The sequence below is a fragment of the Parus major genome, chromosome 13, assembly GCF_001522545.3.
Source record: "Parus major isolate Abel chromosome 13, Parus_major1.1, whole genome shotgun sequence".
Lineage (NCBI taxonomy): Eukaryota > Metazoa > Chordata > Aves > Passeriformes > Paridae > Parus > Parus major.
Window position 1 is genome coordinate 9,278,900 of NC_031782.1, and position 24,008 is coordinate 9,302,907.

The 24,008-nt window shown below is 38.6% G+C and overlaps 1 protein-coding gene across 2 annotated transcripts; it reads right to left on the bottom strand.

Annotated features, from left to right (window-relative positions):
* Positions 1-4,424: 4,424 nt before the first annotated feature.
* DDX46 (DEAD-box helicase 46) lies at positions 4,425-23,983 on the bottom strand. Of its 2 annotated transcripts, none has more exons than XM_015642075.1 (24): positions 23,967-23,983; positions 21,492-21,674; positions 21,072-21,212; positions 20,057-20,174; positions 19,721-19,886; positions 19,264-19,415; positions 18,816-18,929; positions 18,052-18,217; positions 17,570-17,690; positions 17,091-17,266; positions 16,535-16,656; positions 15,667-15,745; positions 13,799-13,881; positions 12,789-12,953; positions 12,276-12,438; positions 11,226-11,419; positions 10,600-10,737; positions 9,803-9,952; positions 8,982-9,179; positions 8,197-8,415; positions 7,530-7,674; positions 6,854-6,927; positions 6,314-6,392; positions 4,425-5,373 (listed from the first exon to the last, which is right to left on the bottom strand). In XM_015642075.1, the coding sequence occupies exons 1-23, from the start codon at positions 23,981-23,983 to the stop codon at positions 6,345-6,347; spliced, it is 3,132 nt and encodes a 1,043-aa protein (XP_015497561.1). In that variant the 3' UTR covers positions 4,425-5,373; positions 6,314-6,344. The 2 variants fall into 2 exon arrangements, with proteins under 2 accessions (XP_015497561.1, XP_015497559.1); XM_015642073.1 differs by having other exon boundaries at positions 4,425-5,464.
* Positions 23,984-24,008: the final 25 nt, after the last annotated feature.

The window sequence follows — 24,008 nt, forward strand, 5'->3', positions numbered from 1 at the left end:
TGGGGCGGGCGGAAAGAGGTGAGGGTGGTGAGGGCAGACAGGCACGTTCCGAGTGTTTGAGACACCGTGCATGGCTGCGCGCTTCCCTGGAAGCGGGTAAATATTACTGGTGCTTTCGTCGCTGCCGTTTGGATAGAAGAGTGTGGTGTCTTCTGTGTCAAAAGTGCAGACAGAATCACAGGCTCACTTAAATTGGAAAAGACCTTTGGGGTCACCGAGTCCAGCCTATGACCAACACTGCATCATTGAACAGACCATGGCACTGAGTGCCACATCCAGCCTTTACTCAAACACCTCCAGGGGCGGTGACTCCATCGCCTCCACTCCACCACATGCTGCAGTCCATTTCGGAATAGTCCAGCTTCAGGGCTATTGGGACGATGAATTATGTTGGTTCTCCCCGCTGTTGACTCTGCTGTGGGAACAGCTGCAATTTCCCCCGTAGTTCACACGGACAGTGACCATCGGTGTCTTACAGCACCAGTGTGGGACTGCTGGCTATTAAATATTTTGCTCTGTTTCATCCATCTGTGTTCTGAAGAGTTCAGTATTGCAGTAGCACTTCCTTATAAACACAACTTCATACCTGCAAACAGGAACAACTGCAGGAATTGCAACTTCAACTGTTTCCAAAAAGATCCTATAGATACATGAATTTTAAGTGCCCAGCACATTTCACCATTCAACATTTTGCCCAGTTGGTGGAGGGCTGTGACCAACATATTTTATTTAATCCACATTTGTTAATGACTGTAATAGTCTCCTGCCCTTCATTAGCACCCTTGGTCTGGGGTCTGAATGACCACATTGGTCCTTAAATGACTGACACATAAAAAAGCCTGAAAAATATTGTGTATTATTCTGATGAGGTTTTAGAAAATAAAAGCAAAAAGGACCAGAAAACAAGGATCTGCAGCTTTCACAAATAGTTAATCCTGCTTTTAAAAATACTTTCCTGCTGTTGTTTGAGGAGCAGACTGCTGTACTCCAACACTAAGATACTCTATTTCTACAATACTTGGAGCTCTTCAGGCTGAAAATTGCTGTGAAACATCCTGCCAAGATGATAATACATATTTCTTGCCATTTCTTCCTAATGCATGCAGGAATCCTCATTTGCAATATAAGAAAGCAGCAGGGAAAAGCAGCATTTATTTAGCTTAATTTAGCAAATGATTCAGTTTATTTACAAATCTCATCTTTCTGCTGTTCAAACGCCTGTTGGAAATGCCAACGAAAAATAGTTCAATTCAATACATTTTTGGTGTCCTGTTATTTTTCAATATTTTAATCTGGAAGGTGATGAAGTCAGGCTGGGCTCAGCCTCCTGATTTCTGCAAAAATTGTGGTCTTAACAGAACACAGAAGCCATCACACCCTAGAGGAGTGGAAGTGCAATGTGAGGCAATGAGAGGCTCCATCCTGAGCTGTGAAGCTGGAACCCAGCTGTTGTTGAGGCTGTTGCTGGCAGAGCAGAGCAAGATCTAAATGTGTGACCTGGAACTAGCCATGGCCCTGTGATGGCCAGGTTGGTGTCACTGTCCTGCACCAAACTCCAGGCACACCACACCAGCTGAGCCAACTCCCAATTGTCATCTAGTAACAACAAGGCCCGGTCCTAGTGTGAAACTGCACTAATAACAACAGGGACCAAACACTGATAAACTGCTCTGCCACTGTCTTCTTTTTCTCAGCTCCAAGGGCCTGAACCACGGGTGTTCTTCCAGTTGTCAATCTGCTTCCTCCTCTTTCCTCTAAAGGACTGACTCATTAGCAGTACAAAATGATTAATTATCAGTAAGGTAAGTGATGCAATGGAATGTTGACCCTTCCCACATCCAAACCACAAAGTGCCATTCTCCTCCTCTATCACTGGAGATCCCACCAAAGGATCCCCATTTTCAAGGAGAGGATGGGCTGCAAGGCACAAGTTCCTTCTTCTGCCAATGCTGGTCTCCACAGCATGCTGAGCAAACAGGGAGAATTCAGTATGGAGACTGCCACCACCTCCTGTCAATTTAACTGTGAATTATTTGAGCTGATAATTTCTACAAATTCACTTCCTTGCTAACATGCACAGGCAGAGGAAATACAGGTTTTAATGAAAATCCTTAATCTTAACTCTGAGTGTAACATTTTACTTGTTTGGCCATTCATTTCAGAAGAGTTGCTATGTGGTATTTATTATTTTGAGAAATGTTTGTGATGATGAACTTCATACTTAGAATGGCCAAAGTATAATGTAACTTAATCATACACTCACTCTGCAGTAGGTTATTAATTATTTCTTAGCTCACTAGGACAACTTAGATGTGAGATGTTAATTAATTTACCTCTGCTTATGCTGGTCAGTTTAACAATCATATCTCTTAGTTTGACTAAAGAAAAATATTTAAATCTGTTTCAGATGAAAAGTCTCAGAGAAGCAATGTTTGGGTGGCAATCACTCAGACTAATGGTCATTTATTTAAAAACAATTGTTTCCACTGTAGCTAAAATTATGAAAACAAATCTTCCTGCCTAGCATTGTATAAACATTGTACAAAATGTACATTTTGGGACAACTTTGAGTCCAGCTGTGCCCCTTTTATTTTTGCATTTTTAGGTTGCTCTCTGCCTTCACTCCCCCATACAGCCAGCCACAGTTAGCTGGAAGCCAGAATTTGTTCTGCAAACGCCCAGGCTCTAAGAACACAAACTTGTTAAAGCTGAGACCATATTTGGAAGAGATCTGGGTCAAGGAAAATAATTGAAGTGCATTCCTGGAGCATCATGTGAGGAGGCCAGAGCACGCACACAGGGCCCAGTGCTAATGCTCAGTGACAACCCTCAGTAGCTCCCTGCCACTGATGCTCACCCTGAGAACCACCTCACCAGCAAACAGGCGAAGCCAGGCCCGTGTGAATGAGGTGTTCAGCAGCACACCATCAGCAGCATCATGACCATGACAGGAAGCTAAAAACTAATCCAGACCAGCTCCACAGGCTCCATCCTCACAGCCACAGGTACCTGCCTGTAACCCTGCCACTATTGTGGCTGAAGTAACCACCATTTCTTAGAACTGTAAACATGCCTGAAGGACTGAAATACCAAAGTATTCTCTCACTCCTTGAAATTCCAGGGTTCTTTTTTTTGTTTTAGGAAGATCCCAAATCCATCCTTTGGTGTGTGTTTTATACTTGGCTGCCACAATTACAGAATTTCAGGAAAACTTTGCTTAACAAATTTTTATCTTTTTTTTCCGCTTCGAAGACTCAAGTATGAAAAGCCCCTACAGATGGTACTTCTGAATATTTTATTTAATTACCAGCCACATGCACATAAAATAAATTGCAGTACTTTAATTGTGCAAGTAAAATCTCAAGGAGCCAGCACAGGAATAGCTACAGAACATGCTGGCTGTGATCTACACTCATTGTCTGGGTTTATGCTTATACCATAAATTCAGCATGTAAAATAGGCCTTAAGCTGCCTGCTTACACAAAAGGTGGCACACAAAAGGTGGCAAGCATGTAGCATATAGTTCAGGGAGTATAACATTCTGAATTGTGATAGCACACATTTTTTTATCTTGCTGTGAATTTTTTCCCCCACACAAAATACTGTATTTAGTGTCTCCTGTTTTCCTAGCTAGGGCTTTAATCCTTCATAAAGTTGGTGGCTGGGAGGCATGAAGAATGAGGGAGCTGGGCTGGGAGCAGGGGTCTTGTTCTGCCTCCCCTCCCTGGTGTGGGCCTGCTGCACGATGACACCACCACATTATGTAAAATGCAAGAAAAAACTCATTCATGATCCAGTGCTAAGTACTTTTATCACTTATCTACCCAAAACATCACTGTTCACTCAAGTACTGAGAGCATAAAGGCAGCCTTGAAAGCTGGTAGCATTATCACCTGGGCAGGTAACAGAACAAGCTCTGCTTATAGGTATTTTAAAAACAAACCAAAACAAAACCACACCATCCCTGTGTTTTCCCACAACTGGCAATATGAATCTGACCAGAGTAGATTCCCTGGAAAACAGCCAAATTGTGATATCTATAAAGATCTTGTCTATATCCATGGACACACTTGTGAAGATCTACATATAGTGGTTTTCATTATTAATTGTATCTTCTCCAAACTTTTATTCTCATCTTGTTTCCACTATTTTCCTGTGTATTTGTTAACTTGAGAGCTTCTTTTCCCTGGATTTTTTGCATTTTTCTCCTGTTTTCACATATCCAAACACCCTCACAGTGACTTTCTTAACTGAGTATGGGCTGTGTTGCATTGCATTTCCAGCACAAAAACAAAACATACAAGCTGCTCTTCTCATCACCCTTCTCCAAACACTGTGAGGTTAACTGTCATAGGAAAAAACACAGAAGCAGTGCAGAAAAAAAAAAGCAATGCAGAAAACAGAGGAGCTATTCAGAAAGACAGTTTCTGAAAAACATACATTGAAATTGCTTTTATTTTTGCTGGAATTAAAAAAAACATAAGAATATTGACATTGCATTTAAAACCCCCAGGAAGTTAAAGATTATACATTTTTGCATCTCTGAAATCCAATAAACATGTCTCCATCATGCGTTTTATAGGAGATACCAATGTATGAACATTTTGAACCAAGATTTTTAAAGAAATTGTCAGGCTGTCCAAACTCCACAGCGCTCTTCATTAAATATACAAAATGTGTCATTCTTCTGGGAAGTGACACTGTCCAAAAGTTAGACAATTCAACAAAGAATTTTTAGGAAAGACATCAAACCCCAGTTCTTAAGGGAATGAAAACTGATGTATTTAAATGTAATCACAGAGCTTTAGTTCGGGATTTCTGTTTTAAGTTTTGAGAAGTGTTACTTTGTGTGCTGCTTCTCCCTGCTCTACTCTTATGTACTAATACTGGCAAGTACTACATTAGGAGTGCTCTTATCCTAAAAGTAGACTGTTAAGCTGGTATAGTCATTCCTTTCCTTCTTCCCTGTACTGCAAATAAGGTACAGTGACACGGTAACAGACAGTGGTAATGCAAACACAAAGAGTCACTTAAATTACCTGAAGTTTGGAAATAAAAGTTGCGAATTTATACAGCCATGATGCTGATTGTATGATTTGTCTTCACCAGGGTTAAAGCTGGTTGCAGAGCTGGTTTAAAATGACACATTTCTTCTCAATGTGTCAGGTAAGAAAAGCTTTCTAAGAAAGTCCTTTTCAAAGTCATCATCTTGAAAGTCTTGCAGCTGATAGAACGAGACAATTCAAATTGCTACTGCTTCAGCTCCAGACGAGCAGACGAGTTAAATGTTTAGGAGTAGAGTCCATGAATCCTACTGGTTATGGGGATGAGACCTCAAAAACATCAGTCTTGCCTGTCCCAGTAGCTTATTGACTGCAATGATAGTATTTGTGGAATTCATTCATAAATACCACTATACATTTTTACTTAAAGCCATGTCCTAACAGTAATAAAGATGACGATCCTGGGGGAACAATCACATTAAACGTATATATAAGAACATTATAAAAGAGTGACAATGTTGTATTTCATTACAAAAGAGGTTTCTCCTTTTTTTTCCTGACAATTCCTTTTTAAACTAAAACAGACTTTCATTCTTATGTCACCAAATGAGGAAAAAAAATCAAATCCTAAAATTCTGATATTTAGAAAAAAACAGGAAAACTACTGTCATACTACAAAACATTTCACTTTACAACAACCTCTAAGAGTTATCTATTACCTGGATGATAAAGAAAAATTTGGACATGAGAAGGATAAAATCTTAAAACAAGACCTCAAGTATTTTTGGATAAAATTCTCTACTCTGATGCAAGACTCTCTGACCTTAGGGGGACATTTGTTCAGAGAATGAATGTGTGTGGAACCAGCCAGAGAGATGCTATGGATCAGGAGAAAAATCCTGACTTTATTTTGGTGTTTTATAATTTTTCCAGTATAAACTGATGTGTGAACCATTTCAACAATAAGAAGCAGGTACATTCTAACAATTTCCAACATAAATCCCAACTTTCATTTTCCCAACAAAACTTTAGTTTATTTAACAGTACACTGTCTGTCAAAAAAATTAAAATCTGTTTATTTCATATTCTTTATGATGAAAAGTATATAAACTGCACTTTTAAATTAAATCATGTTCTGCCCAAACTGATCTGCTTTAAGACTTATAACTTCAGTGGAGAGAATTAAGATGCTTCAGCAAGTATCAATTTTCTGTTAAAAAAATGTCCGCAAGACGAAATAAAAAAATTTCTTAATTTACAATAAGCAATGTAAACAGCAAAAACAACAGAAGCCACAAAGTTTCACGCACCAGCTGCTAGCAGACAGATAACTCCAAATGCTCATAGAACTTTGTATCTTCCTTTGTTGGTAGGTTGGTAAGAATTTTGCTGCAAATAAAGAAGATAATCACAGTTAAAAGTGAAGATGGATAAATGAATTGCAATAAAGTCCCACTAGGTTATTAGCTGGGTATGATGTAAAGCTACAGCAAACTAAATTTATCAACACATATAAAATATCAAAATGAGGGGGATAATTCTCCTCTCCCCTGCCTGATTGTGTTGAAATTAGGAAATTTACTGGGACCCAACTCATTGAGAGGTCTTCATTCAAAAAACCTCTGTTAATGTGTTATCTCCATCTGCTGGCTGATAGCAGCCGTGTTCTGGCTGATTAACCAGTGTCATGGATTTTTAGGCTGTTCAATAAAACAGTGGTTTTGAGATCTATAGGTCCCAGTCCCTGATATTAATAAAACCTTATGCCAGAGCATCAACATTTGCAGAAGTCAATCTCATAAAGCACACATTAAGGCACTTTACCCCTGCATTCTGGATATTGCACTCACCAATCTGATGAGCTCCTCTTTTATAAGTCGTGTGATTTCTGCCTTTGCTTTCTGTACAGCCAGTTCATTGGCACCTGAAGATAAAAATATGCATTTTAATCTTAAACACTTTCTGTATATGAAGCCTACAGCCTGTCCACTTTCAGAAGCAGAGTAAAATTTGCTGAATATCCTCAGCTATTTGGTGAAGAACACTCTATTGCATAGAATGCCAAAGCTTGACTGTATTCTCTTTTAAGGAAGGTATTCCAGTCATAAATGATACTGTTCAGAAATATGTAGGATTAGAGGCTTCTTGAGAAAAACTCAACCATTATGACACTTGCCAAGTTTTTGTTGTAGTAGTTGATGCAATTTCTTACACCTTTAACAGCTTAAACAGAATTCTATTTCCTTCCTTATTTCACACTGGCACAGATCTCTTTGTGCTGATTCTTTTTCCTCTGTTCTTCTCCAAACTAACTTCATATGTTAGGTGTTGTTCAGTGGCAAGGGAGGAGAAGCCTCTCTGTGATTCCCATGGATCATTTGATAAGTGTATAAAGATAAACAATTGCAAAGTAACTGAAGTGAGTCTTTAAGTCAAGTGTCCAAACACTGACTACAGAAATTCCATATCTATTTACAAAACTAGACTCATAGCTTTAAGAGAAACATTTATAAAAAGAATACATACTTTCTATAGCCAAATAAATCTTTCGTTCTCCTTCCTTGGGTTCTTTGCCTGGAGGGAAGTAAGTTCCCCTGATTGTAATGGCAGCTTCAGAATATTCACTGATTCTCTGCAGTGCTTCCTTGGAGGTAACTTTCCATCTGGCAGTCTGCAAGGTGAAGGATATGAAAGGATCAACAAGGAGAAAGGCACCACACAAAATGGCAATCCATTAGTTCTGCCAGTGTGGGCAGAACCTCAAAGATAAATATAGGGAATTTGTATTTGATACTGTGAAATATAAATCCTCAAAATACTAGATGATGTAGATCAGAGCAGCAATATTCTGAACTGCAGAAATACTAAGGTACTAAAAAAAGGGCAAAGAGCAGGCATGGCAGTAAAGCCTTTCCAAAAGACACCAGACAGTGTCAGAGATCTGGATATTAGATAAGTGGGCAGAGGATGAAGAGGTTTTTGTCTGATAACAAATACTTGTTTTTCTGATGCTCTCTGGAGTAAGTCCAAAGCATAGCATTTTTATAACCTGAGAAGTAATCACAGTTGACATAGTAATTTCAATTAGGTAAGATCAGAAATAGAGACATAATATTTTATTGGTGTAAGTATGAAGAGAGGTTTTGTTAAATAACAGTACTTTAAACTTGATTATAGCAAAATGGTTACTTGCCTGTGGGAAGTCATTGATCTCTAACTCTTCTTCATATCTCTTGAAGGATTCATTCTGTCCTCCATCCTGTTTCTCTTCCTCCTGCTTCTCTATGGGTACATAATTGAGCTTGGCATTGATTTTTTCAGCCAGTTGCTCTGCAATGGTCTTGGCAGACACGGTAGGAGCTTGAATTGTGCCTCCTCTCAGGATAGCATTTGTAGCCTGCTGCATCACATCCTGTAAAAGCAAAGGTCTATACTGAGAACAAGGTAGCCAAAAAAAGTCCTATATAAACCAGTGAGAGTTTCATTAAAGCTCTCTATGTAATGTGATTATCTACATAACAAATACATTCTCCAGACTCCTTCCCCCTTCCTTCCTCTCAACAACTCCCTTCACACCTGCAAAGAAAAGATCTTTGTCATCTTTTGTATTTTCAGCCTAAAATATCTTTGGATATCCCAGAACAATTAAGCTCAGTCTAAACACATTGTACATCACATGTACACCTCATGCTTCAGCAGAGAAAAATGTTCTGCAACTCTGCCAAAGCTGACAAAACTAATTGTGTAATGTTATCAGTAATGAATTAACTCTTTGCCAGGGCAGACAAAGCATTTACAGTTATGTAATAAGTCTTATAAACATATCAGCTCACTCACAAATACTATGTAAGTGAGTTAGCCCAGCCTAAATGAGATAAACAATGCAGTATGTTACTGAACATGAAATGGCAGCCACAGAACAAAGAACTGAACAACCTCTATGAAAAAAGAATAAAATTGGTCTGTAAAGAGCCTGACCTTAAAGTGGAAGGGAACCATGACTTGTGCCTCTGCTCCAAGATTCTTCTGAGCATTGATTCTCAAGGCCAATCTTTTAGCAATTTCCAATTTTTCTGCATTCCCAGCTGATGGTGTAGGAGCATTTGATGTTCCTGGCGCTGCCATGTCTTTTACTCTTTTCTTTGAATTGAACATGCTTTCAATTTGTTCATCAATCTAAAGAAAATAACAATTATATGATCACTGCATTTACCACTACATAATCTTTTCATCATAAAGAAAGAAACACTAAGGGGCATTTAGTTCACATGTCCTTAAAGAAATTATTCTTGTATAAATGGCAGAAGCCTGTCCAAAACAACAGCTCAACAAAAGGATGATCTAATCAGGAAAAAGTCTGAACAGACTTTTTTTTTGTTTACTTGCAAGGTCACAAAAAGGAATCTATCCAACATTAAGAAAAGAATCTAGTAAGATTTAGAAATAGAAAATGTTACTATGTCTTTAAAGCACTTCAAATAAAATATGTTCGCAATTGAGGACCATAGTTTTCATTTACGCAAGATAAATATCCCAAATAATTGATGTGACTTTTATGTAACTACACCTATTAAGTGTAAAATACCAGTAAATCAAAAAGAGACACTGAAGATCTTCCTAGATCTTGATCTTCATAGCTGTATCTCTATATGTGAACAATACATTCAGTCAGTAACAAAGGTCACAGAATAACAGACATCCATACACTCTGCAAGATATCATGGAACCTACTGGGGAAGAAAATCAAATGTATCAAGAAAATCCATAAGCAACTTAAAATCCTATTCCCAAGTGCTTACATCAACAGCTGTATCTTCATCATCTGAATCTTGCAAGCCAAGAGCTGCTTTTTGTAGCTTCTTTCTTTCATTAGCCAAAGCCTGTTCTGTTTCATCAAATTTAAAACCTTTGCCGGAGAATCCACTGCTTTTTTTAATCAATTTTCCCTCCTGAAAAAAAACCAAGTATTACCATACTTAGGAGTTTCAAATCCTAGTTCTGATAGTCGTAAAATAACTGTAAGATCATACAAATAATTTTGAAGTTCTTTAAAAAGCAAATCCTAGCACATTCATAATGCGCCTCAAATTTAAAAAGCTGCATTTCACAATGAAATGTAATAAAAAAAAAACCCCCGTGTTAATTCAGCAGAGACAGTACCCTACTGGGATTGTCTGTAAGTATACATTTTAAATGCTCTTCAAATGAAAAAAAAAACCCTTCATTTTTTTAATCAGAAAAACTCCAAAGTCACTCTTCTCAGCATGAGCGAGATCCTCTGATGATGAGCTCTAGAAATAATCATACAAATTCTTTAAAAAGGCTTCATTATCTCGTATGCAAATTTTGTTAAAAGCCAAAGTGTCCCTCATGCCATAGGTATTTATTACATACCAGGTGACAGTACTTAAATTCTCAAGAACAGCTCTTTAAATGAAATTCAAGATCCCAATCTTGAGGCCATTGACACACTTAGCCAAGCACACACTTGTTCCCGGAGAGGTGACCCATGTGTGTACACTGGACAACTGGACACGCATGCATACACAGGCATTAAACCTAGACAAACCCCCCTACTGAAGAAAGAATTACTTACAGCCTTCTGTTGGTCCTTGAAGTCAGCCCAGAGCTTCTCCAAATCAGTAGGAATTGGATTCCCAGACAATTCCAAAGCCTTAATGATATCACCAGCATAACGTGCCTGATCCTCAGTAATGAATGTATATGCATATCCCTGGTCAAAATTTATTTAAGAGACAATCAGGAAAAAGCTCTAAAGACTCTGTCTCTAAATTTATTGAAGCACCCCTGCACAGATGCTGATTTCTGGTCAATGAAAGTAATCACAGCAGTCATGCAATAACTCTTTTTTAGCGCAAATGTAGAATGAATAATGTGATTTCCCAGGAAGCTGATACAGAGGTAGCCATCCACAGATACTAAACACTGAAATCTCTCCTTCCAACTAATGTTGTCATGGGTAAAAGTTTGAAGAATTAAAATCTTATCAATTTAGTAGGGCACATGTCCAACACTGAAAAACACCCCAAATTTCACACAAGTGGGATTTAGAACATTCTGAAGAACACATAAGAGCCAAATTCACTCTTCCCACCAACAACACAAACTACAACCTCTGTTGCCATCCCTTGGAGCAACTTCATCAAACAATAAAGGGAAAAATGCCAGCACTAACAAAACCAGGTAACTGAGTGTACATACTTTATTGCCAGCTCGCCCAGTGCGGCCTGCTCGGTGCACATAGTCCTCATAATGGTTGGGACAGCTGTAATTGACCACCAGCATCAGCTGCTTCACATCCAAGCCCCTCGCTGCTACAGACGTGGCCACCAGAAGTTTGCAGGTTCCATTCTTGAAGTCATTAATGATGCTGTCCCTGTCATACTGATCAATACCTGCAAGACAAATTAGTTAATTATAAAAGTTCTGCTTTAAGTCACGAGAATTTGTACACAGGTCAAAACACCCTCCAACTTCAAACAACCAAAACCATAAACAAATGAACTTCAATACTTTCACAGTTTTGAAGGCAAAATACACTAGCCAAAATAACCTCTATTATTTAGAATAACTTTTAGGTTTTCAACTATCAAAAGATTATTTCCCCATACCAAGACCCTCAAAACGTTTTTTAATATTATTTTATATTTTGTACTTCAGCTGAGACCTCATCTGGAGGCTTTGTCTGTTCTCTAAAGGAAACAGAAATCTCAGAAGAACAAGAATATTTTTCCCTCTTCCACTGCTGCATTCCTCCAGAACACTGATTCGTAGTTACTGGTTTTACATGAAATGCTCTAAAAAATACTGTAAGTTTTAAAATACACTGGGATGGGACAGCATTGTAAGGAGATTTTTCTCCTCTTGCTACTTACATTCTGTACTACTTGACAGAAGACAAGTAAAGTGACAACTGCTGCTTCTGTGGAATCTCAAATAAAAATATCATGTGATACTCTCCCAATGGCACTCACTACAATAATGAGAGGTGTTAACTCTCAGTAACAGCCCTCTTGCATAGACACAGGATCTGGCATCTGATGACATCTCACAGAGAACAATGAGGAGTAATTACACAAAATTATCATGTCTATTTCAAATTAAGAGACAACTATCCTCCCCAATTACAAAGCAAAACCTGCTTATGAAGAAGTAATAATTGGTATTATACAGGAACTGTGATACTGGATACCAACACCCTAGCTATTAGCTATTATATAGTTAATATAAATCCTTAAATTTGAAGATTACCTCCATGAAGAGACAAGCAAGGATAAGAGGCCCTCATTAAATCTTTCAATAGCCCATCAGCGTGTTCTTGCTTATCTACAAATATGATAACGGATCCTTTCTCCTGATAATGTCCCAGTAGCTCCAGTAACTTCAGAAACTTGTTTTCCTCTTCTATGACAATCTGGAAAAAGACATACAAAAGCCAAGCAGAAAGAATATAATTTGTATCTTGAGTCATTAAACAAATCTGGAGCATACAGAAGTAAAAATCAGAAACAAGAGATGGCTTTTTCAGGCTGTTCCCACAGCTAGTGGTAAAAGAGTTGTTGAGCTTAGAATTACAGACCAACTTTAAAAATCACACCCATTTGCAGACTAGGGTGTTGATTTGTTCTAAGTTAATTTTTAATAAGGCCACTAAACTTCTAAAAAGAAAAGCTCTATGGGTATATTGGTTTATATTCAACATTGCAGGGAACAATCTTCTGTGAGCAAATGAGAAGATCAGTGAGGCAGATGTATCATACTCACCACGTGTTGCTCCACATCAGAACAGACAACGCTTCTGCCTCCAACCTGCACCTCTATAGGTTTACTGAGGATCCTGCGAGCCAGGGCCTCCATAGCTCTGGGAAAAGTAGCAGAGAACATGACAGTCTGACGGTCAGGCCTGACGTTGTCTACAATGCGCATAACCTGTGGTGAGAGAACATTTCCTGTTAACATCCAAGTGCTGTAACTCAATTTCACACGCATTCAAAGCTGTCGTCTTTAAAGTCAAGTGGTATCTGCACCTCACACACTACAAAACATTCTTTACAGATTTCCTCTTGGCACCAAGCTGCTGGCATTGGAAGACAGGCAAAACTTGCTGGATTCAGAAGGAGGTTGCATGGCAATATGCAATCCGGCAGCAGCTCAGCAAAATTCCTAGGAAATGCAGCAGAAACCCTACAGTTCAAGAAACAAATAAAAGGAATTTTCCTAGTTTTGGAGAACAGTATAGCCCATGACAACTGAAAAAGCCCTGGATGTCCAAAGCTCTCATCAAGTAATTATTCAGCAGCATTTCCAACATTTTGTTTTTATCTCTTGCCAAGAGATAAACACTTTATAAACAGACTATAACTACTAACACAACACCTGTATCAAGGAAGTACACCAGGATACAATATGGCCACAAGTACTCAAAATGAGTATGTAAAACACCCTGTGTATTAGGGAAAAATCTAAGCCATACAGGAATTTGTTGAAAGCAAAACATAGAATCACAGAATGGCTTGGGTTGGAAGGGAGCTTAAAGATCATCCAGTTCCAATCCCTTGCCAAGGGCACAGATACTTTCCACTAGATATGAGGATAATGTGATGCTATAATAATGTGGTAATAGATATGAGAGTAATAGAGTCAGCTTAAACTGCCGCCCATATGCAGCACATCCTTTTGAACACCCACAGACAGTGTAGCAATAACGTAGTGTTACAAAATCCTTGATGTGAGAAACAGCATCTTTTGGCACTGTCCCTCATGTCACGAATTACCTGAGGCTCAAACCCCATGTCAAACATCCTGTCAGCTTCATCAAGTACAACGTAAGTGACTCGACGGAGGTTTGTCACCCGACCTATGAAAGGAGAGGAAAAAACACATGGGAAACAAAATCAAATGGAAATCTAGTTTCCCTTAGGAATATTTTTTTATAATGTTATATAGTCTCACTATCAGCTAACAAAAACATTAATTAATTTAAAAAAAAATTCACTAAAAGTGAATTTTAATGTTCACACTTTAATCACACATACATTCTGGGAAATGTGTAAGTATGCACAAGGCCCTTTTAGTTTGCCAAACTCTTCTCTTGCATACCATCATAGGGCCAGAAGAACCTGTAAAATTCAGAAAACTGCCCTCGCCAAAACACATCATAAAACTAAGACTGAGCTGAAGCAAGGAGCCACATCAGCCAGTATCTGACAGCGGCACCTAGAAAAGAACATATTAGAGATTACAGCGCATGTGTGGAAGGCAAAGCCCAGTGCTAACTGCTGCAGCCTCAGGAAATTCCTTTATACACAATCTGTAATGCTTCCTTGGAACTAAGAATAACTACTGAGGGTAACTATACTAGTTCTAGATCACTGCTAATAATAGGCATAAAACAGAATAAGCAGTCTTTTCAAAATGACTATATGAAGATTAAAACCTACCCAGCAATACTACTGAATTTAAAATCAAGAACCACCCCAAACTCTGGGACAGGTTGAAATAAAATAAGTTGTGTTTCTGTGAACATTTTGAACTTATTATGGACAGGCTAACTAGCACCCTTCCCAAACTGTGAAGAGATTCCCTTTCATGAGAAGGATTTAACTCAAGATTTTAGAACCATACTCTCAAACAATATAGAAGCATTCAGTTTCACACAACTGTGGAGTGACACTGCCAAATGCTCTCTGATTCGAACAGATTTGTCCTATTTTCTACAACTATCACTCAGATTTGTGCCTATGAAACTACAGAAGAACTTGGTCCTCTCAGCTTCAGCAAATTGTAGCTGAACTCTCAAATTAGTTAAGACATTATGCACTGCATTTTTTAAGATACGGAATTCATACTTAAGGAACAAAACAAGTATTCCTTATATCTACGTATCTATTTAACACCTTAACACTTTCATCCCCAAATAATAACTTTGTAAAATTACTTGGGAACAGCATTAATGTACCTACCTTTGACGATTTAAGTCTTGGAAGCCCAGTTCTATATGTCTTGAAGGTACTTTTTTCACAGAAGTTAAATAATGTCAACAGTTTAGTAGAGGTTTTGATGTGGAATAATTTAATAATAAAACTTTATCTAACAAGCATGCAATGGTTACACTAGGACAAAACCTCTTAAAGCTGCAGTGGCTCAGTTTAATCAATCTGAATATTTGATAAAAGGTCACTTCTTTTATTTCTGAGCAGGTATTAAGGGAGGGCTTCTTTGTCTGTTTTTAAAAGCCAACAGATAAATGCAGTCAGATGCTCTTGTAAAGCAGGGAACTGCTGAGCTACCCTAACACAGATAACAGGTCAATGGGCAGACAAAATAAGCAACTGCTACATAACCTTTATCTAAATGACTCCAAGTTAAAAAATTTGGACCAGCACATTTCAAGTTTAGCAATGATTAACATTCTCAAAACTCTTCAAGAATGTAGTATTTCCTGTTCTCCCAAAAATAGTCAAATCAATATATGCTTAAACATATTATTAGTACTATATATTCTAACAGCTATATAGTGCAGCCTGAAGAGATATAAGAAAATTCCATAAGACCATTTATCAAAATACATGATCTTTTGAATTTGTTAGAATTACACAACAAATGTAAAAAAGTTCTCCAAAGGAAAAGGTTTTCTACTCACCATTGTTAGCTGCTAACATGTCAATCATACGTCCAGGTGTGCAAACAATAATTTCAGCACCTCTTTTGAGTTCAGCTATCTGATTTCAAAACACAGTAAACAATCTGTTAGTTCCTGCTTTGTGATTTCTTTCAGGGTTTTTAAACATATATCACCTTGCAAAAAAGAAAACCACCTACACTGTAATACAGCTAACAGTGTGAATTATGTAAAGATTTTAATTAGCAATTTCTTCGTCTTTGGAAAACTTTGCTTCCAAAAAGAGTATCCCCTGACAGTCTGAGTTACCACCATGTGAAGTAGCTTTAATGAGGATATGACTTCATTACAGTTAAGAGCCTGTTAAGAAATGTCAGTGTTACATGTTACATCAGGAACAAGTGATAGTAGACACACAGATGGTTACTCCTGTTGTTTCCATAAATGAGTGGGGTTGAGGTATGGAAAGCCTTGAAATTAATTCCTAAGTTACTTCAAGATGTGCTATTTGATAATGCAATAAACCAATGTTATCATTTTCTGGATTTTCTTAAGAGGAACTCTCAGAAAAATATAGCTTATTAGTAACTTTAAAACTATTATAACCCACTATAATAAAACTATTATAATTCAGTTTTAATTTAATGCTCAGTACATACATAAAGAGAAACAGTCTGAAATTTTTAAGGATCGTGTCTGAGACTTTCCAGGATCATTATTGTTTAAGGCAAAGCTTTTTGCAATACTATGATTCCCAAAGAGAAAATCCATAACAAAGACTGCAAATGTACTGGGTTAATGGAAAAGAAAAGGCAACTAATTTTGCTACATGAGAAACATTAATAAAGCCCAAGCATTCTTTGATAAGGCAGCCATGTGTTTTCCATACCTGTTCACTGATTCCTGTTCCTCCATAAACACAGACAACTCGAAGCCCAAGTGTCTTTGAGAATTTCTTGCACTCCTTGGTAATCTGCAAAGCCAACTCACGCGTAGGTGTCATAATGACAGCTGAAAAGCAAAACATTTTCATCATACATTGCAATATAAGAGATGTAATTTCCACAATATATATTAACCTTTTGTAATGATGTTTACAGCAATTTACTTCCTATTTTTAAGAATGTAATTTCAAGAAAAAGGTAACTGAGACATTATGAGGAAGGAGTGGAAATCTGGTCCAAGTGTAAAAATCACTAGTAAGGTCTCCCAGATACGTGGACATGGGAGAGCTCTGAAAACAACATGAGGTAGCAAAATGAACACAAAACAACATTAAAGAGCATGGTGATCTTTAACTAAAAAAAAAAAAAAAAGCCACTTATCAATGGACATTACTGAGTACTTCTCCCCATAACCAAGCAAAAAAACTGAAATCCCATCTAAAGCAAATACTTGAGGTTATATTTGTTTAAACAGTAACTCTGAAAATACAATATTTTTACCTATGGGACCTTCTCCTTCTTCTAATGCTCTCTGATCCATAATGTGTCTGAACATTGGCAATAGAAATGCAATAGTTTTGCCACTTCCTGTTTTGGCAATGCCAATCAAATCCCGTCCATTCATAATTGCTGGGATAGCCTGGGTTTGAATCGGGGTGGGCTTTTCATAACCATGTCTTCAAGAAGGAAAAAAAAATATTTTAAAAACAAAACAGAATCTAGGAAATGATGCTAATTTTTTTTTACATATTCGTATCAGTGCCATTCAAAAAATACAGATCAAAATGAGCAGTAAAAGCACAATACAAATGGCAGAGAATAGTTAGTAAAAATAATTCAACACAGTGATAAACACTCTGATGATTACAGACATGGACATGTGGCATTATGCAGCAAAGTAAAAGGTTCTTCTCATGAACATAGGACAGAACACAGAGAGAAAAATCAAAGATGATACAATTCATAAAGTGCTTGCTTACTTTTTGAGGGCAGTGAGAATCTTCATGGAAATACCACATTGTACCCAGGTTTTTATTGGTTTGGGGCAGCCTTTTCCCTTGACTGTAATTCCCTCCAGCTCCAGCCTGTACACATTTACCTCTGAAACAGAGTTTACCTTTTAACAGAGTCAAACTTGACACTTCTCTACTACCCTGATTAAAAAAACTCTTGCTTTGTCTCTTAACATGAAATACTAATTTTATCACTCCCAGAAAAACAGATGTTTGTTACACATAAACACAGAAGTTGAAAGGACTTGGGTTAATGTTCCAATCAAAGCCTCATATATAATTATAGTAAGTTATCAACAGTAGGGATGCACCTGATTTAACACTTTTCTATATCAGGTTGCTCCAAATGCTTTTTATATTCCAAAGCATTTGCTGTTCCTTAGCACACTGAAATCCACCGTTCTTCTCTTCAATAGTACCCAAGATGTTCTAGTTGTATTTGTCTTTACCTTCTTGAGTCATTTTAGCTAGTTCTGGTACTTCAACATAGAAGTTTTTCCTGAAAGGTTCATATTCTATCTTTCCATGATCCACTGGTTCTAGCAGCTTTCTCTGCTTGGTCTGATAGCCAGTCAGGGCAGTCTGAAGATCAACTTCCTCCTCTTCTGAGGAATACTGCAGAGATCACAGTTTTTGTGTACATTAGGATCAAGACTTATGAAGGTGTTTGGCTTTTTTCATTTATAGTGAAACTATTCAGAAGCAGCAGGTACTTCTGTATTAGACCTGAAACCGAAGATCTGCTCTCAACTTTAGAGTCACAATTGTTCTTTCCCCTAATTCTTTCATATGTTTCTCCCAAACATTAAATCACCATGCTGTGTGTCACTTTCACAACTTTACCAATAGCAACTAGCAGCCCATTCAGAAATAACCCCTGCCATACAGAAGAAGCAGTAAGAGGAAATTAAGAGAAAGCAGCCAGCCATCAGACTGGTGTCCTACTGCAGCCACAGCTCTGACAGATGTCCCCACCTCAGCTTTGAAGGAGCACCACTAACACTGGAAGTGCAGGAACAGAGCATGACCTGAAGTGGCTGAGCTCCAGGGACTGTAGGGTATTAAAACTGTGACTCAGGCAAGGCTGTCCCTCTCGAGGAGCAAAATACCCACACCCTTCACAGCTGCTCAGGCCAAACACCACACACAACCACAGGAAGCAAGAACAGGCACTTTGCCTGCTCACAAGAGAAATAGAGAACATCTCCATTACCTCCATTGCATCTTGGTCATTCTCCATGAGTTCCCCTTTCTTCTTTTCTGACTCAGCAGCTGCCTTTTTGGTTGTCACCACAGTTACCACCTTGGTAACAGTTGGTCCAGTTTTCTATAAAAAAATGTAAAAAAAAAACCCCATTATTGTATAAAACAAAACCCATTATCTATATGTAAAAAACATATAGAATATTTGTACTTCAGGATACATTATGCTAAGCATTTTTATTTCCCACTTCCCTCAGTGAAATTTTATCAGAATAATGCTTAATAAACAGTTTAATAAAAACATCAGGGAATGAAAGTTAAAGCAAACATGCATTAAGTGCATTTAATTTCTTGCTTTTCTGCACTTTCCCCCATTTTTTTCCCAAACCACTTTGCTATTAAAACACAAAGTCATCTTTGTCTTTTAAAATCAAGAAATCTTTGACAAGTGATTTTACCTTTTCACTCCCACCTCCACCTTTCACACTTCTCATATTGAACTTCTTGACCTCTTCTTTTACTTCTTCCATATAAGCATCTAAAGGATCTAACTCCTCATCTTCAACCTCATTGCCTTCTTTTTCTCCTTCTGCAGTTTCTTCTTCATCATCTAGTAAGAGTGAAATAGATGAGGATAAAAGACAGGGAAATAGAGAAGTCCTAAAATGCGTCAAATTATTGTCCACCCAAATAATTACAGCCCTGTAATTTATTATACTATGGAATTTTTCTTCACACAAATCTCTCCAGCTGGTTTATCAAAAATGTATCTTACACCATTTGACGCCATGACCAGATTTAGGCTTTGTTATTTTATGGCTCACATTATGAGGAGTAATTAGATGCTTTAAAGAATTGCAATAAAAATATTACTAGGAACAAAAGTATTCTGTTATATTCAAAGAGGTTAAATACCATCATCATCTTCTAAACTCCATTTTTTCCCCTGTTTCATCTCTTCAATTTCTTTTTTTAGCTCTCCTATGTTTTCCATTGCCTTCTTGCGTTGTTCTTCCCTCCATTTCTCCACTCTTTCTTTTCGTTTTCTCATTTCTTCTTCTAGTTTGTTTTGATCAAAATTCTATGACAAAAACCAACAAAAAAGTGAAAATTAATGGCCAATGGCTTTAGCCTGTGCTTCTTTAAACAAATGTAACTATTGAGTAAGCAAGCTATAGGAGACTGGACATCCACAAACTTCCTGGCTTAAATTCTTTATCTTTTAAATTTACAAGTGTTAGAAGTCTCTACCTCAGTGGCCACAGCATTTGTAGTAGCATCTTTATCCTTCTCTTCCTCTTTGTCATCTTTGTCTTTTTTCTTTTCTTTGGAAACCTCCACACCTTCTGTCTTTTCTTTAGATCTTGATCTGAAAGGTAAGATCCAAAGTTTATTAGAACATTACAGCTTCTCTCAGGGGGAGGATACATATATGCTGGACAGAAACAGAACTATGATCACCCTGACAGGTTTTTGAACACCTCAGAAAACACACTGCTTCCCAGACAATCTTTCCATGACAGTATCTCTTCCTTTAACTACCAGTAATGTAGACTCTAACCTAATCCACCGATTCACCTACTTTTCTCATTTCTTTGTAGACTTCATTTTCAGAGCTCTTACAATTGATACTCCAGTTGTTGTGCACTTTATTTTACACTTCCATTAAGTCAGCATTTAGAAAAGAGATAGAACAAATTCCTGTTTGTAGAATTTCTAGAGAAGGGTAAAGTGATCTAGCATCTTGCCATGGAAATATGAGTGTACCCCTAAAACACACTGTCCTGGCTGACAGAAAAAAGCCCTTCTCCCTGGGAAAAGCTACTCATGTAATGCAAATTTAATAGGCAGACTTGCACTGAATACAAAACCCATTTATCACAGGTTTTATTATCCTTGCTTCCAATTTAAAAGAAAGCATCTAAATCAAATTTGTGCTAGCTTATGACAATAAATATAAAATTCCCATTAGCTAATTAAATATCATTAAGCTTTTTTTGATTTCTAATACAAAACATACACTTATTACCACAGCCTTTGTGATCCCAGCTTGTCACGATTTCTAGAGTGTTATCACTACTTAACTGTATCCTACTTAGTCTGTATACAGACTGCTGTTACCCTTTACAGACTACCCACTCATTTTACAGCAGTCTGATTATATGCTGATTGCAATTGTATCTGAAAACCTTATCAAGATATATTTAAAAGAGAATGACCTGCAGTAAGCTTTTACACATTTCTGAAGCCAAGAACACAAGAATACCTGTTTTCTGTTTTCCTGTTCTTGCTTGGACTGGAGGATCGAGACCGTCTCCCTCTACTCCTGCTCCTGGAACGCCGCCTCTCTCGGCTCCGGGATCGTCTTCTCTCTCGGCTCCGTTCCCTTTCTCTACTCCTTGAACGTCTGACATGCAACAGAATTGTCTTTACTTAGGACATGCTCATCGTATAATTTTAGTCTTCCATTGAAGAACAGGTTGTAGAAGGAACCCACCAATCATCAAGACCACTAAGAACTTACAAACTCCAGCACCAGCAAGCCAGAAAGCATTTAATAAGCAAAAAGCCTTAAGCATAGTAAAATCCATCAAAGACATCAGCAAAGTAACTAACTGGAATGGGAGCACTTCAATACTCAGAGGACAGGCACCTTTAGATGCTTTGACTGGAGCTGATGTCATACCTTTGACGCTTTCTGTCCCGTGAGCGAGACCTTCTCTTGTCCCTGCTGCGTGACCTCTCCCGTCTGCGGTCCCGATCCCGGCTCCTGGAGCGCCTGTCCTCACGTTTCCTCTTGTCTGATGGGGAACGACTCCTGGAACGGCTCCCGGAGCGGCCCCGGGATGCAGAGCGCTTCCGATAATGCCTGCAGGGCACAGTCACAGGTGGTGAGCACCAGAACCATGTGCAGTTAAAGGCTGTTTGTCACGTGGTCAAGCAAGCAAAAAACATTATCTGAATTTCATGGACTTTTTAAATGTCTAAACTTTTGTAATCATCTGCCAAACTGATTAATACACATACTATATGTATAATATACATAATATGCATATACACTCTTAATGACACTGAAGTTAGAAGGATTATTTGGTCAGAGTTTTCTTTTAGAGTACTATTATAAGCACATCATTAGAACACCAGAACATCAAGAACAATTTCTTTTTCAGAAATCCACTGATTTCCATTTTATATATAGGAAAAACTGAAGGCTCTTTGAAGCTATCCCAAAATCTTTCAGGCAAACAAAACTCTCTTCATTACTTTTTATACAATAAAAATTTACCCATGTAAGGTAAGTAAAATATACCTCTGCTCAATGGGAAAGCTGTCAGACTGGAATTAAAGAAACATAAACCCCTGAGGATGTGACACAGCTGTGGTCAATTACCATGCCGACATCAATAGAAATTCTGTAACATCAAACATCACAACAGAAGCTGCCAGAAGTCAGCAAGGCTTGAGGGGTGTGTGATGGAGATGGGTGTCTCCCTTCCTTCCCTCATTAATGCTCTTATCCCAACCACACTGTGGGGCAGAGGAGAGCTAGGAATTTTCTAGGAAACTCTTCAGCTGATTGCAGAAGTCACAGAGGAACCTTGACTGTGACCATTTCTTCTTCCCCCAATCCCAGATTTGCAGTCACCATGCCAGAATAATTCCCTTAATAATTCAGTCCTGTGGCTCAGGACCAACAGAGCCTTTCTCCTAATAAGCCCAGTATTAATGTTTGAGAAGCAGGAAGAACCATAGAAGGCAAGACTATAAGGCCCCCAACTACTGTTTCACTTCTATGGTAGTGTTAAAATAGTTCAGTTCTAAATACAGCAGTATATTTATATTTAGTCTATGTTATGTGGTATATTTAGGTACCATGTGCACTTGGAGAGAGTACAGTAGTATATACCCACATCCTGCCTATCAGCAGGATAACTGACTGCAAAGAATGTCAGCATTGACATTTTTAATTTATTTTCCATCTCCATCAAAAAATGCCAAGGGATCTGTTCTATACTTCCTCTTTTAGTTTTAGAAAACTACTTTTGTTTTTAATTTTTTTCCCTCTATACTGTGCAATAAAGCAAAAAAAAAGATTATTTCAGGGTGCAGAAGCCTCAGTGTGAGGAACATTTCTTCACACCAACCCCACCATATGCAGCCCCCACTCATCATTCACTCTCTTACCATTTCCTCCCTTTTAAAACTTTTTGTATGTTAAAACAGAAAATTAATACATTTAACATCATTTTTAGCCCAAACAGAAGAACATTGTCATCTTCAGCAGAGAAGCAATACTCTGACAAGCAACGGAGTCCTGCTGACTGGAGTGCCAGAGCTTGGCTTTCAGTTCAGGAGGCTCTAATGGTGCCCTGTACTGCCCACTGCTGCCCCCGGTCACCCGAAGCTAATTTAGATAAATCTGTGAGAGTACCCACTTCTGCACTAGATCACTAATTAGAGCCTAAGATGGTTGTAAATTTTCAAGTCATCTGTGTCCCTCGGTGTAAATCTCCACTATGGACCTGAGAGCTGTTACAGTGTAGTACGACTGCATGTGGGGACTGTCTCGTCAGCTTTAGAGTTAAAATCTGATTAAACTACGAGACAGAGGCATATGCCCGATAGTGCTTGCAAATCATGGAATCGGTATAAAACCTGATAGGTGTGAGCAGCTCCGTATCATCTGGAGCACAAGCTCGGCCCGAGACACACGCAGCACAGGGGCACATTACTATCGAGCTTGTTATATCCCTAATCACTCTTTTTATCAGCTGTAAGAGCAAAAGATACGTGATCCTGCATAAATACAAAACGCACAAGCAAAAACATCTAAACCAAGTTAATCCCCCTATCTGACTAATTACGGCATTTTGGAACATGCCCGCGGAGGCCGGAGGTGCTCCGAGAGGCGCAGGGTCAGTGCCGGTGAATCCCGGCGACCCGGCCGGGGCGTTGGGGCCCTCGACCCCGAATCCCGGCCCTATCCTTAGGTCCGGCTCCAGGCCCGGGCCCTGCGTGGCGGCCTCAGCGCAGCCGCCGGCCGGGAGAGCCCGCGCCACCCTTTGTTCCCCTCACGGCCACCTCACCGCGCCACGACCCCCGAGCGAGCCGCGATCCCCGAGCGCGCCGCGATCCCCGAGCGGGCGGGCGGCTCCTTCACCTGGACTCGCGGCCCATGGCGGCGGCGCTCCCGCTACACGGC